General features: G+C 45.3%; 1 protein-coding gene across 1 annotated transcript; it reads right to left on the bottom strand.

Moving 5' to 3' along the window:
• Nucleotides 1-554: 554 nt before the first annotated feature.
• On the bottom strand, nucleotides 555-2,047 carry LOC120105054 (cysteine-rich and transmembrane domain-containing protein WIH1-like). The gene is made up of 3 exons (XM_039117113.1): nucleotides 1,882-2,047; nucleotides 1,573-1,747; nucleotides 555-946 (listed from the first exon to the last, which is right to left on the bottom strand). The coding sequence occupies exons 1-3, from the start codon at nucleotides 1,931-1,933 to the stop codon at nucleotides 901-903; spliced, it is 273 nt and encodes a 90-aa protein (XP_038973041.1). The 5' UTR covers nucleotides 1,934-2,047; the 3' UTR covers nucleotides 555-900.
• Nucleotides 2,048-15,937: the final 13,890 nt, after the last annotated feature.

The raw sequence follows: 15,937 nt of genomic DNA, 5'->3' as shown, positions 1-15,937 counted from the left end.
GGCCAGCTAAGTGAGAGAGAGATGCATTTGCCTACAATTTATCCATAAAAATAAAATTTCTATATTTCACATAAAAAATATATTGAAAATCACTTTTTACCGACTACAAATTGAATTTTTTTTCTAAAAATATCTTTAAGCTTTTCGATATAATGAATAAAATCCTTCTCTTTATTAAAAGCATCGCATAACAAATATTTTTCACAATTTTTTTAAAAATAAATATTTAATTAAATATAACATAAACCATTTTTTTCTTAATCAACAAAACATACAAAAATTATTTTTTTATATCATATATTTATGGACAACTAAACATGCAAAAATTATTTTTTTTAGACATGAAGGTGAAATTTTTTCAGCAGGTCCCTGATACCCTAGAGAAAGGTTAGTAAGAACACCAAATACACTCAAACTAGAATCACGTATGTACAGCTTTGCCTCCATTACAAGCCACTGAATCAGCCACCTGCATATCAAAAGTTACCGACTCGCAAAGCAACAATATCTCAAGCTTTCTGAATAGTCTTAAAAGTCACTAAGTCAGTCGCAGCTTACTAGCCAAAGGAAATATATATATGAACATACCAACACACAGATCCACTAAACATCAAAAGATAGCCACTATGACATGCCAAAACACCCCCGAATTCTTTAATTTCTTTACTTTTTCAGAGAATGATACCTAATGCAACTACCATTTACCAATTCAAATCAGAACACCAAATCCAACTCCAGGTAAACCCTTACAACGTCGATTAGGAGGGGAGAAGAAAAACAAGAAAAAAAAAAACGGAAGCTTTAAACTAAGATAATGTCTCTCTAGAAAGAACAGCTGACCATGTCGCCACACACCAAACACAGGACACTGTGTGTGATTGGATCAGCCCTCGCACCGTCTCAAAAGCAGGCATCCAGAAGGCAGCAGCAACACAGAGCCGCCAAGCTGCACGACAACAATAACAACAAAATAAAGTCCCAAAAAAAAGTTACAGACAGAGGAACAGAGGGTTGAGATCTGACGAAAGTCAAGAGCCCCATCGACATGTCGAGGTTGGAATATTTTGGGATAGGGTTATATTGGGAACGGAACATTATATTATAATATTTATATATAATACGAGTACTCTCTCCCCTTCTCACTATAGATATTTATTGAACAAATTTAGTTAAAATTTAGTTAAACTCTACTTGTGTTAAGCGGCCTAACTCGAGTAATGAGTAGATGAACAAGCGGTCGACACGTCAGCATGATGTTCCCACGATGGTGACACGTTGCCCACGCAGCCCGCAACGACCGCACCAACGAGCCGCGCTATCGTGCGCCGGCACCGGGACGGAGCGGCCCGGCCCGCCGTCGGATTTCCGAATCACGGCGCAGATCCGCGACCTAGGCGACCTCACCGGCGAGGTGCGCCGGTGGTGCGGCCATCGGAGACGCCGGCGGCCAGATCGCGCGCCAACATTCCGGCCATCATGCGCCGGCCAGCAGATTCCGGTGATCTTTAGATCTCCGAGATCTACAAGAGTGGGGGGGAGGAGTGGGGGTGGGTGGGGGAGAGAGATCCGTACCATCCTTCGAGGAAGGTAGGCCCACTGCTCTGCTGCTGCTGGGGCGGCGGCTGGGCGTACTGCGGAGGGTAGCTCTGTGGCGGGTACCCCTGCGCGTACCCCGCTGGTGGGTACCCCTGCTGCGGATACCCCGGCGGCGGGTAGGCGTCCTTCACGTACCCCTCCGGTGGATACCCTAATCATCACGACAAAAACTCCATCAGAAACCCTAACAACATCCGTCAAACCCCTGACCGTAGAAATCAATCAGACCAACCAAAATCGTCCAAAACTAGAGATCTCGAACGAAATCGAGAAGGAAACCCATACCTTGGGGAGGAGGGACGCCGACGGGGTGCTGCTGCTGGTTGTAGTAGCTCATCTTTCTCTTCTTGTTCTCGCCGGCGGCTGAGATCGGTGTGGAGGAGGCTTTGATGCGCGGAGGGTTTTTATAGGGGGGAGAGAGAGAGAGAGCCCAACGGGAAGATAAGAGTGGGAGGAGGAAGTTTCGGGTGGAAGACCGGCTCGTGTCGGTGGCTATTAATGGTATTTGGGGAATTGGGGGCACGCAGAATCGTTTCGGTTGGAAATAATTTCTTTTATCGTTATACAACTCGAGCAATCGGATGATTCAGTAATTAAAGTATATCATAAATTACTTTTTGGGCTTTAGTTTAGTGGTTCCGCCGTAGTTAACAAACTACCAGTAAGACTCCCTTCTAACCTTGAAAAATAATAATTACTTAGTTAATTTGATTTATTTAAGAAGATTTTCTTTATTACTAGATAAGCAAAACAACCTGCCTGCTATGGTTGTATTCCATTAATGTACCATTTTATTATGGCTTGATATAAAACCCAAGGGATGAGGTCACCATCTCAAGAATATCTCGAGTAAATGAGTTGTCTTCAATTAAAGCCTGTTTAGATATTTCTATAAGATTGGGTTGTGGATGGGTTGTATATTTAACTATGGCTCTTATCACCCAAATAATACCTAGCCTAAATTTTGCAACAAAAAAACTACTATAAATAACCTGCAGCCCAAAAACTAGAATCAAAGCTGGATTTGGACAGACTCTTAAATAATGCAAGATAGATGGGCCAATAGGTCAGATTTCTACATAATTTTCAATCCAATCTCATACAAATATCAACTAGGGTGTATATCATGAATATCCTAAGATTTTGGCTACCAAGTATTCCTAAGTTTCATAAAATTTAACAAGCAGATGTTAATGATCAGAGCCTACATAGTGCATGGCAGGGTAGTAATATGATTATCTAACAATTCTTTTATATAGTAGCTAACCTATTCTCAAAAAATTAATAATTTAAAATTCAAATGCATGTTATTAATCAATAAATTTATTCTCATTAATCTAGTAGAGTCGACCCACATTATATGGGAAATTTCCTTCCTCCAACGGTTGAGTCATAAAAGACCTTCTATAGTTAGTTAGGGCATCGTTATCAAGATAACAGTGTGGATGCCCATGATAGCGCTTTTATTTTGAATAATAAATAGAGTTCTTAATTAATATATTTTTTTATAAAGTATAATAATATAATATCATTAATAAGAAGGTTATTAGCTTACTAAACTGTGAGCCTTACTTAATTATTATTGAAAAAGAAACAAGACTGTATTAATAACATTATTAAAATGGGTGTCCTAGTGGTAAATAACGAGCTCAACATAAACTGAGCCCCACTTTTAGTTATATATAATAATGGAATAGATGATAAATTACTTAGCTTTTTCTTGGAAACTAATGACCGGTCCATTTTTTGATCGGTCTCTAACGTTTAATCCCTGTTGACGGATTGTTTAACAACCGGTCCAGCTATATTTCAATATTTCATAATGAGATGAAAATGCCCCCACCCCTACTGATCTCCCATTCCTTCCAAAAAAGAGGAAGAAAAAAGGAGGTCGGGCCCAGCGCGGCCGATGGAGGCTGCAGCCCGCCCCATCCCAAGCCCCCTCCCGTGGACGCACCGCCGGAAATACCCCCAACCCAGCCCCCACGGTGGGGAGGTGCTGAAGAAAAGGAAAAAGGGCGCCCCCCCGCATCCTGCAGCCGTTGCTGGCCCCGGCCCGCCCTCCTCCCACGTCTGCAGTGGCCCGACTCCTTTTCGGTGCCGCTGGCCTCGCGGGAGGAGAAGAATTCTCCACTGGCCGGCCGCCGCCGCTGCTAGCAATGGCCCGGCCCCCTCCCGAGCCCCCTCCTGTAGCTGCCATGGCCTGGCCTCCTTTCCGGTGCCACGAGTCTTGCGGGAGGAGAAGAAAGAAGAAAGAAGAAGAAGGGAAGAAGAGAAGAAAAAAAGGGAAAGAAAAGAAAAAAAGAAGAAAAAGAAAGAAAAAGAAGAAAAGAAAAGAAAAGAAGAAAAAAAGAAAGAAAAAATAAATAAATAAATATATATAAATAAACGAATAAATAAATAATTGTAATGAAATAAAAAAAATATAAAATAAATAAAAAAATAAATAAAGTCATCGCAGCTGCCGCCGAGCCTCCTCCCGCGACCGCCACGGCCCGACCCCCTTTTGGCACCATCGGTCTCATGGGAGGAGAAAATAGAAGAAAAGAAAAAAAAGAAAAGAAAAAAAAGAAAAAAAAGAAAAAGAAAAAAGAAGAAAAGGAAAGAAAAAAGAAAAAAAAGGGAAAGAAAAAGGAAGAAAAAAGAAAAAAAAGAAAATAATGAGTGAGTGACAAATAATCCGATCTTTGTGATATTTGTAGGTACAGTAGATTTGTCACCATTGTAATTAGTTAAGTAAGCTTAAAACTCAATTCATATAGCCTCGAACACAGTTAACTCACCATTGCAATTAAGTTAGTAAGTTTGATACATAGGTAATATAGCATGTCACATATTTAAGTAAGTTTGGCACGCAATTAATCAATGTTTGAATATTTAATCTAACCTGGCACATAATTAAATCTTTTCGGTACACAGTTAAGTAAGCTTGGAACACACTTAATCTAGTCTGGCATATAGTTAAATCATCTTGGAATACAGTTAGTTTTTTTCTGCACATAGTTAAGTTAATAAGGCTCAATGTAGTAAAAAGTTTGGAATTAGTTAACTTTTTTTGAGTAATTAACTCTTAACTTAACTATGTGCCAAAAAAATTTAATTGTGTATAGAAAAGACTTAATTATATATAGAACTTAACTATATATGAAAAAGATTTATCTGTATTTCAAAATGATTTAACTAGCTTCCAAAGTATGAAAAGGCCACCCATGAGCCACAAATTGCATTGCAGATATTTGAAGGCAAGTTCCACGAGGCTGAAGCATTCCTTCAAGGGCCCAGTTATTTATATTGCAATGCGCTTCTTTGCAGCTTCCCGAGAATAAGTCCATCCAAAAAATAACATAAGGCTGCTTTTTAAGAACAACGTGGCAGGGCCCAGTCAACTTTGATGGGGCCCAAAAGCCGAAGGGATCGGATTTGAAAATTATAGCACCAATTCCAGTTCCCTTCAATGAGAAGCCACACTAGAAAACACAAGCCATTCAAACGTTCGAGAAACAAGGATACACGCCAGTATACGGGCATCAGTAGCTTGACCGACTGACTGCTTTTGTGGATTCTTTCTTGTACATGGTTTTGATCCAAATGGTTGCTTAGTTCTGGTCCTTCGCTGCCACCGCCGGTCAAGTTCTGGATTCAGGTCCCATGATACATGCCCGCTGGAGTTGAAAGATCGCCGTCTAGGCCGGCCGCGATGGACCGGTATCAGGTCAATGCAGGCTAGCCCGAGACTCGATCGCATAATTAGCCTTCAAAAAGCTAGATTTGTGATAAAGCTAAGCATAATCATGTGACATAAAAGTGTGGCCATATGACCCAAAGCAGTCAACAAAGTGGTTCTCATAATTATTTATTTTGGTATAAAGAATGACAAATAATGCTAGGAAGTAATATTAGATTTACAATTATTATTTTTAATATAGTATAGATCTCTACAAACATTTATCCTATTTAAGACCTCGGTCATTTTGGGCTATTGCCATGAATTGGTAATCTTGGTAGTTGCGGCTGCTTCTTTTTTTTTTCTTCTCCTTCTCCCTCTTTTCTCTGAAAGACTAGAGGGGCTAATTCCCGCTAGCAATCCTATGCATGCTCTACACAGTTTGGAGCCTAAGCTCTTGTCTAGATCAATTATGAACCAAACAAAATGTTTGGATTTGGATCGGGACTAGGCTATGTAGTATTTGTGGTTCGAATCAAGCATTTAGTCATTCTTTTACGGTTAAAATTAAATATAAAATTGCCAAAAATTAAAATAAAACTAAAAAGAGGCAACTTAAACTTGATTCAAAAAATTTTAATTTCATCCAAGTAATTAATCATTTTTAAACTTATAAATTGCTATCTTAAAATATATAATTGATTTACTTGAGAGCATCATAAATATGAATCTTAAAAAAAAAAGGAAATTTGAATGTTTAAATATAAGTAAATGTAAACAGATGGGAAGAAATATGGTTGCTAAAAGGAAAAAAAAGGGATAGTTTAAATAAGAGTTCATTCAATGCGTTGGGTAAGATATTTAGAGTGAATGAGAAGAATATTTATATAATTCGGATTTTTGAGTTGGGTAGGATCGAGTTTTGATCGAGTTAGACCTATTTTTTGTTAATTCAAATTAGACCTAGATGATATATGAGCCAATTTAGGTCGGGTCAGGTTTAAAATCATAAGATCTAGACCTAACCAAAAATTAAGATTAGGTTTAATTTTTTAAGCCTAGCCCAATACCCATAGGTCGGATTGGGTCTAATTGGGTCAAGAGCGGATCAAGTCAAGAACCCATTTGCAGCCCAACTCGATGCTGGATCTTTAGCTAGCCCCATGAATGCTCCATCTAACTGAGGCCTACGTATTTGGTGACTGACCTGCCAAACATGGCTTGTTCATCATTGATTTTTGGGAGCTCGGTCAGATTTGAGTAGAGATCGATGCACCCTAAATCTAGTCCATCTTTGAGTCAAGTAAAAAAATTGGACTAAAACTTAATCCATCCCTATTCCAATTGAATTAAAGAGGGCTTAAAATTACTTTCATCAATCCATCACATCTTTAGATTAAATTGAGCTAAGAATAATCCAACAAAAAAAAGACATAAATACATTATCTAATTATATTATAAACATATCTTACAAAAAGAATAACCAACCGATATAAAAGTTTATTACAAACTACCCACACAATAGAAACGACGACAATATGTAAATTATAATCAACAACACAAATAAATTATATTTTTAACCAACAAAAATTGGATGACTAGATAGGGCTTTTGCTTCCCCAGACTGGATCCTTCGCTTCCCTACCTGCCGAGTAAGCCATTTACCCCGGATTGCATCAGATTATTGCCCCTTGTTGATTTCGACCTCATCGGTATCGGGTCACCACTGCCCTTTTCGCTTCGAGAAGATTTGGCTTTCGTACCCTCAGTCTTGGGACATCGTTCGCGATGCGTGGCGTGTTCCGGTGCGGGGGGATGCGATGCAGCGAGTCTCACGCAAACTCGAGTTGACCAAACGGCGGCTTCGCCGTTGGAATCGCGAGGTAGTGGGCGATATCTTCCGGAGATTGGAGGGGGTGGAGGAGGAGATTACGGTACTACAGAGGAGAGAAGATCTACGGGGTGCACTCCCGGAGAATGACATGGCCCATCTTCGGGGGCTTCTTGCGACGCACCACTCACTGCTACGGCAGCATGAGATCTTCTGGCGTCAGAAATCTCGGGTCCAATGGGTGAACGAGGGTGATCGCAACACTAGGTTTTTTCATCGGACGACTGTTATTAGGCGTCAGCGGAGTATGATCCACTCACTGCGTGATGGGTCTGGTCGCCGAGTGGAGGGCGAGCCTGCCGTTGGACAGGTTCTACTTGACTTTTTCCGCGCCAGATGGACTGAGGATGGAGGCCCTGGTGCTGATGACCACCTTCTGAGAGTTGATGTAGGTATTGCAGATGACGAAAATTCGACCCTGGTTCGGCCGGTGTCGGCGGAGGAGGTGCAGGAGGCAGTCTGGGCTCTGGCGGCGGACAAAGCTCCAGGACCAGATGGGTTTCCCCCTTTCTTCTTTCGTAGATATTGGGGCATCATTCGGGGAGCTGTGACTGAGGCCGTTCAGTGTTACTTCACTCAGGCAGCCATGCCAGAGGATTGGAAGGCCACCTTCATAACGCTCATTCCGAAGCGCCAAGAGGCGGTAGAGCCGGGTCACTTCAGGCCCATCAGTTTGTGCACAACCTTGCACAAGATTGTGTCAAGGATTATGGTGGGAAGGATAAAGCCCCTACTGCCGGGCATTATCAGCCAAGAGCAGGGAGCATTCATTGCGGGAAGGAACATTTCCCACAATGTTATGCTGGCTCAGGAGATGGTGTGGGATCTCCAGCGAGCATCGAAACGGGGCAGCTTGATGGCAGTCAAGCTGGACATGGAGCGGGCTTATGACAGGATCAGATGGAGCTTTCTCCGGAGGGTACTGGAGGCTTATGGCTTCCACCGACGATGGATTGGATGGGTCTTAGGGTGTGTCCAGGGGCCAAAGTTCTCTATCTTGGTCAATGGCACACCTTCGGTGTTTTTTGAGTCTACTATGGGGCTGAGGCAGGGATGTCCCTTATCCCCTTACTTATTTATCATCTGTTCCGATATATTGTCCCGTGCCCTCCAGAGGGCGTGTGCGAGCCGGGAGCTGGAGTCCTATGTTCCAGCACCGGGGGCGGGACCTGTCTCTCACCTACTTTTTGCTGACGATTGTCTTCTCTTGTCCAGGGCGCGGGTTTCTGAGGCACGTGTACTTCGCAGAGTGTTGGCAGATTACTGTGCGGCATCCGGACAGAGAATAAACTTCACGAAGTCAGCCATCCAGTTCAGTCCTAGCACAGAGAGCAGAGTCAGACAGGAGATCAGGAGTATATTGCAGATGCCCGAGCAGGAGGGGACTCTGGTTTACCTGGGAGTTCCCATCACAGGCCGGCGGCTACGAGTGGCGGAGTGTTCCGGATTGGTGCAGCGGGTCGAGAGTAGGCTGGAGGGATGGAGGGCATCATCTCTATCCATGATGGGGAGGCTGACACTTGTTAGATCGGTGCTTGGGTCCATGCCGGTATATCTCATGGCCAACACTGTGGTCCCTAAGACGACTCTGTCGAAGATTGATCGTCTTCTCCGGAGCTTCCTCTGGGGGTCCCATGGTGGGGGTCGTGGGGTACATCTGGTGGCCTGGGAGCGGGTCTGCCGGCCCACCAGTGAGGGTGGTCTGGGAGTTCAGTCCCTTCTGGAGCGGCGTGACACACTCATTGCACGGCATGCAGCTCGTTTTTTGCTGGAGCCACAGGGACTTTGGAGTCGGGTGATGGCAGCTAGATATGGCCGTGGGAGCCCTGAGGTGGCACGGCGCGGTCGTCGCATCTCTTTCATGTGGCGAGAGATTGCGAGGTACCTGCCGACCGTGTTAGCTCATACCAAGTGGCTGATGGGTGATGGCCGGACCATTGCGGTGACTGATGATCCGTGGGTCGATTCCATCCCCTTGAGATATTGGCCGACGATGGTGGATTTCGAGGCAGCAGCGGGGCTCCGGGTGTGCGACCTCTTAGCACCAGGGAGGGCGGAGTGGGACGCGGACAGACTCCACCAGTTGTTCGGGGCACATCTAGCCGAGAGGATCCTTTCTCTTCCAGTACCAGGATGCGAGGGCCCAGATGTCAGGGTTTGGAGCACTACATGCAGGGCCAGTGTGAGGCTGGGTGATCTGGCCCGGGTGATTCAGCGTGAGCATGAGAGTGGATGGGACGGCGCCTGGATTTGGAGGTCCAGGCTCCATCCGAGAGCAGCACTTTTTCTATGGAAGGTGATGTGGGACCGCCTTCCGACGAGAGCTGTGCTGAGCCGACGTGGTTTGGGGATCCGTGCGGAGTGTGGGGCCTGTGGTGCGGATGAGTCAGTTGACCATGTACTATTTGGATGTTTTTGGGCGAGGCTGACATGGCAGTGGACGGGTATCCCAGAGGAGGTTTGGCGGGAGAGGGGACTGTTCCTACAGATGATACGTCAGTGGCTGGTTAGTCCCCAGACATGTCAGGAGGCTATCCGAGCGATTTGCACCGCCCACCAGATCTGGTTGGCGAGGAACGCTCGTACCTTTGCCGAGCGTAGGATGTCGCCGAGGTTCGTTGCGGAGTCTGCTCGAGTATTGGCGATGGAGTCCAGACCTACTAGTCCTTCAGATACGACCTTGATAGCTCGGGACACCTGGGGCTCTTTCTCTGCTCAGGCAGCTCTTCGGACGGTGTTCTTCACCTGGGAGCCCCCACCCCCGAGTTTCCTCAAGGTCAATTTTGATGGTTCAGTACTAGACAGTGGCACGCGAGGTGGTGCCGGCTTCGTCATACGGGACCATCATTCCAGGGTAGTGGCAGCGGGCGGCTGCCGGCTATTCGACATATCAGTGCCAGAGGCGGAGCTGCGAGCTGCCTGGACCGGCCTTTGCCATGCGCGGCGGGTACTGCGGGCTAGCTCGATCATCTTAGAGGGCGACTCATCCACTGTCATAGGGTGGATTCGGCGGGAGAGCACTGTCCATCCTTTGATCCGGGATATTAGGATGATGGTGAGGGATGGTGTGGCCCTTGAGGCCAAGCATGTATTCAGGGAGGCCAACGGGGCGGCTGACTGGGTTGCTGCATATGCAGCACACCATTCGGGATACGTCCTGTGGGCAGGTGAGCGGGAGTTGCCTTCGGCACTACGTGAGATTTTGTATTTTGATGTTCTTGGGTGTATTCGGACACGCATTGTCTGAAGCACCCGTTTTAAGCAAAAAAAAAAAAAAAAAATTGGATGACTAAGCGTATCGTCGACCGCTTTGATCATCACTTCTGGGCTTCTCCACTACATCTTCCTCAAACCTCGATGGAGCTCCAAACAACCATTTGAGGTGTCTCCCTTGGTTTACCTGAGATTTCTGGCTCAACAAAATTAAAAAAAAAGAAGAAGAAAATTAATGATTATATCTTGGTTTGGTTCAGCTCTGCGTCGGGGCCAGAATCCTAGGCTTTACGTTCATTCGAGTCGGACTCGAACATTGGCCTCTGATTCCCTAATTTCCTTAGGGTGGTTCTATATACACCCCCCCTATTGCTAAGGACACCCCCCAAAAACCAAAAATAAAATACCCAAACTAACCTTTAGTGTAATTACCATATTGCCCTTGAAATTTTCTCAGTACACCCCCCTTCCTCCTCCTCCGTTTCGTTTTGAAAAGAAAAAAAAAAAACACCCCTCAAACCCCCCTTAAACCCCTCGATCCATTTACATCGTTTAGGCGATCTTTGAAGGAGATTTAAGCCCCATTCGAAGCATGGACAAGCAACTAGTGATTTGGGACGAAGAATCGGCCGCAAAGGTACGTGTTCCACCTTGTTTCGAAATTTTTTTTTTTTCACGGTTCGTGCTCCGTTCGGCACTGGATCGCCGAACAAAAGGCTTTTGTTCGGCTGAACAGTGCCGAACAGAAGGACAAAAGGCTTTTGTTCGGCTGAACAGTGCCGAACAGAAGCCTTCTGTTCGGCAACCCTCAACCGAACAGAAGCCTTCTGTTCGGCTGCACAGTGCCGAACAGAAGGCTTCTGTCCGGCACTGTGCAGCCGAACAGAAGGGTTCTGTCCGGCTCTGTGCAGCCGAACAGAAGCCTTCTGTTCGGCACTGTGCAGCCGAACAGAAGGCTTCTGGTGCCAAATCGCGTGCCGTGCTGAATTTTGTGCCGAACAGATCCTCTGATTCATTAATTCTTGGTGATAAATTATTTTATATGTAGGGCTATGCTACAACCGAATCGAGTATAATTGGATCAGAATTTGTACTGGATTACACAAGCGAATTTACAACTTACGAGGTATTATAATGTATTGTGCAATTTTGTATTAGTTTAGCGAGCTATTTTTACAACTGTGTACTTACATAAATTGTTTAATGTATAGATCTTCAAGAGTAGAGAGGACTTGTGTAATTGGTGTCGTAAAGCTGGGAGGCGAAATGGTTTTGTTGTTGTAATCAAATCATCCGATGCAGGTACCATTTCTAAGAAACCCAGAATTACGTTAGGTTGTGAGAGGGGTGGGACGTACCGAACCAAAAAAGAAAAGCGAATAAAGACTGCCTGTGGGACAAAGAAGTGTGGATGCCCTTTTGCATTAAGAGGAAAGAAATTGGATACTGCGGATGATTGGATATTACTGGTCGTATGTGGAGTGCACAATCATCCCGCTGCAGAGAATCTGGAGGGGCACTCATATGCAGGGAGATTATCTGAGTAGGAGACGGAATTGTTAGTGGATATGTCAAAGAGTTTGGTTCGTCCAAAGGACATATTATCCACATTGAAGGAAAGAGATGCCCTCAATGTTACGACTATCAAGGATGTAAAAGCTGATGGAAATTGCGGATTTAGGGCAATAGCTGACTTACTGGGATTTGGAGAAGATGACTGGGTGCGTGTTAGTAAGGATTTATTGCAAGAGTTGCAATGTCATTCGGACCACTATCGCACATTATATGGTGTGGAAGGGACGATTGCTGAGATCACTCATGCATTATCCTATTATGATGATTGTCCACCATATGACAGATGGATGACTATGCCGGACATGGGTCATCTTATAGCATCCTGCTATAATGTTGTCCTATACCATCTCTCATTGCAACAATTTCTGACCTTCCTACCTCTCCGTTCTGTGCCAGTACCTCTTCTATCCCGCAAAGATATCGCTATCGGATTCGTAAATGGAAATCATTTTGTTGAGGTACTACGTTCACAACACTTGCGAATATTTAATTTTGCTTATTTATAATTTTGTAGCTATTAATATTTTCTTATTTCTAATTTTGAAGGTGTTCTTGTTGCCGGGACATCCCGTTCCGCCAGTAGCGACCAACTGGCGAAAATATCATCTTCCTTGTGCTACCGGATGGGAAAATTCATATGAAGCCCGGATTCAACAGTTCAAAGAGAGCATCTCACTTAATGTTATAATTAGCGAGACAGTAGAGTTAGATTGATTGTTTATATATGTACAATTTTTGAAAGTTGTAAATTTTTTTGGGCTCTTAGAGTCATGTACTGTGAAACTCCATCATCAATATAAATCAAAAAATATCTGTCTTCGCATTGTTAGATTGATTGTTATGTGCACTGTTATATTTGTGTAAAATAGAACGGGCCAGGCTTTACAAAGATTACACGTAAATGTACCAAAAATATATATTTTTCATTAATATCAACAGTTTCAAATTACATAAAAAAAAAAGTCAAAGCTACATAATCAAAATAAAGGCTCCATCATCAATCCCTATGACGCCGTCGTCGACGCGTGTACTGCTGTACGTCCGAATGAGAGGGTGCTGGATCCGAATGAGAGGGTGCTGTACTCGGGCCAGGCTCATCACCCAGAAGTAACGGATGTATCTGACAAATAGCATGAAATAGGTGCCCGGCACCTAGTGACGTAGCCTCTGAGGGACCCATCCGTACAATGTCGGTACTGATACCGAGTGCATCTGCAATACGCCGCCGGTGCATGTCAGCATCATCATGACCTCCCCTAGCTCCAGAATGAGTACTCGAGCGCAGATGAGGAGGCTGAACTGCAACGTGCGTGATACGGAGATACCACTCCATGTATCCCGGTACGCTGTCTGATGGCCGGATAACTGGGTGGCTCCTGCTCGCCTGGCTCAGCACGTGGTCCTCCCACCGCTCCCAAAGCTGATCCATATAGGAGTAATGTATCCGGTACGAGCCTGCTGTGGAACCTCTGTTGGCTCGCGTAGGGGCTAGTGGCGCTCGAGGGATGGTCTGAATACGACCAAACTGTCTAAGAACCCTTTCTGGATGATAGGGTTCTACGATATCAATGCGATATCAACATATGGGCGATCTCCCCGAAGCCGATGATGGGGATCCCAAATAACCTGCAAAACAAAAGGTCCATTTCAGTTTTATACTATATCGCATATTAAAAGTACTGACAAACACAAGCAAATGGTAATATGATACGTACCTCATCGATGCTCAAAAGGTCCAATGACTCACGTAGAACCACTAAATGGTCCATCGTGGTACGGGATGGAGTACCGGGCATCCAGCGGTGCACGCGGGGACTGGCATCAGTATACTCAAGCGACGGGTGAGGACTGAGTGCTGGAAAATGCTCATAAATCCATGCCTGCAGAAGCGTCATATAACCACTGATCTGTCTCACTGATGACCTCGACGCAATCCCCAACTGCCGATACAAATATGCTAAGGCAGCTGTACCCCAGGCATATGTGCTCACCCTATCCAGATCCCGCAGTAAACACAGATACGCTATAGGCACCCTGGTCCCACTCTTATCAGCAAAGAGTGTGCAGCCTAACAAAAATAACAAATAGGCTCGTGCTGCACACTCTATCCTCTGCTGGCTGTCTCTATCAGATACAGAGTGAAACTGAGTCCTCAGCCACTCCATCCTCACAGACTGACCGCGCGATGACAGTACCTCCTGACGCGCGTCTCCAGCTGACACCCCCAACAACTCCACAAGTAGCTCCTCAGCATCCCGATCACTCATCCTCTCAGGAGAAACTGCTACTGAGGCACCTGCGACAGGAATCCCTAAAATGGCGGATACATCATCCAACGTGATAGTGATCTCGCCAAATGGTATATGGAAGGTGTTCGTCTCGGGCTGCCATCTCTCTACGAAGCCCGAAATCAGAATCTTATCGATGAATCGATAAGAGCACTGTACTAACTCTATGAGGCCCGACTGCCTCAATAGTGCTTTGAACCTGGTATTTGGTTGGTTTGAAGACCACCACTTCCATTCACCAACCTTGGCAGTATGGTTCATGCACTTTAGTGGAGCCCGTTCCTGTAATATAAATGTATAATTACTACTACTTTATAAAACATCAATAAACAAAATATAATGCTATAACAAATAAACAATACCTGTTGCCTCCAGATGGAAGCTGCTATATGCGTCCTGAAACTGATCAGGACGGACTCATCCTCTGGACCTCCTGGACATGGTCCAACGGACTCATCGTCTTCGCCCCTAGCAGGCATATCATCATGCTCTGACTCAGGAGAGGGCGATGGCATATGAGCAGGCTCGGGAGAAGCAATCCTAGCACGACGTCTCCTAGCTGACGCCGTAGGTCTAACTCTGGCGGGACCGGGATCCATGTCTGAAAATATAGAAATTCAATGTTAGGCTATATCAAAGAAAATAATTCAATTGCATACATAAATGATAAATGATAAAACAAGCCAAAAAAGAAACAAGTTACTTCTTGGAATCTACATGATTGGGTTTTGTGATAAATAATTCAATGTTACTTCAATTGCATACATAAATGATAATTCAAAAGTATACGACTCGTAAACTCAAGACATAACTCAATAAAAGTATACGATTCGGTTGTAGCATAGCCCTACATATAAAATAATTTATCACCAAGAATTAATGAATCAGAGGATCTGTTCGGCACAAAATTCAGCACGGCACGCGATTTGGCACCAGAAGCCTTCTGTTCGGCTGCACAGTGCCGAACAGAAGGCTTCTGTTCGGCTGCACAGAGCCGGACAGAACCCTTCTGTTCGGTTGCACAGTGCCGGATAGAAGCCTTCTGTTCGGCACTGTGCAGCCGAACAGAAGGCTTCTGTTCGGTTGAGGGTTGCCGAACAGAAGGCTTCTGTTCGGCACTGTTCAGCCGAACAGAAGCCTTTTGTTCGGCGATCCAGTGCCGAACGATTTGGGGAGGGGGGGGGGGGGAGCTACCTCGAGGTGGTCGTGGAGGCGCCGGCGAGGTGCTCGTTACTCGGGAGATGGCCGGGGAGGTGGTTCCGGGAGAAGCCGGCGAGGTGGTCGGAGATCGGGAGAATGCCGGCGACGAGAGGGAGAAGGGGGAACGGGGGGGTTTTGGGCGTTGGCGAGGTGCACTGCACCGACCGGCGACGAGAGGGAGAAGGGGGAGACGGAGGGGGTTTGGCCGCCGGCGAGGTGCTTGAGGCGAGGTTTTTTGGGCGGAAGGGAGAAGCCGGCGGGTGTTTTGGAGGGGAAGAGCGGGGTGGGGGGGGGGGGGTTTGGGGGGTGTAGAGAGCAATTTAGGTGAGGGGGTGGGGAGGGTGGGGGGTAATTTAAGAATTTTTAATTTGTTAGGGGTGTCCTTAGCAAATGGGGGGGGGGGTGTAGAGAGTATTTAATTTTTTTTTAATTTTTGGGGGGTGTCCTGAGCAATAGTGGGGGGTGTATATAGAACCACCCATTTCCTTACCGTTCGTCGCTTGCCCTTCC

The sequence above is a fragment of the Phoenix dactylifera genome, unplaced genomic scaffold (assembly GCF_009389715.1).
Source record: "Phoenix dactylifera cultivar Barhee BC4 unplaced genomic scaffold, palm_55x_up_171113_PBpolish2nd_filt_p 000184F, whole genome shotgun sequence".
NCBI classification, from domain to species: domain Eukaryota; kingdom Viridiplantae; phylum Streptophyta; class Magnoliopsida; order Arecales; family Arecaceae; genus Phoenix; species Phoenix dactylifera.
Note: the sequence above shows the minus strand (reverse complement) of the source record. Positions and strands in the feature narration are given on the sequence as shown.

Coding starts and splice junctions, on each gene's coding strand:
- LOC120105054 (XM_039117113.1), bottom strand. CDS start 1,933: ATGAGCTACTACAACCAGCAGCAGCACCCCGTCGGCGTCCCTCCTCCC. Junction 1,748..1,881: donor CGGCGTCCCTCCTCCCCAAG/GTATGGGTTTCC, acceptor CGTGATGATTAG/GGTATCCACCGGAGGGGTAC. Junction 947..1,572: donor CCTACCTTCCTCGAAGGATG/GTACGGATCTCT, acceptor GTTGTCGTGCAG/CTTGGCGGCTCTGTGTTGCT.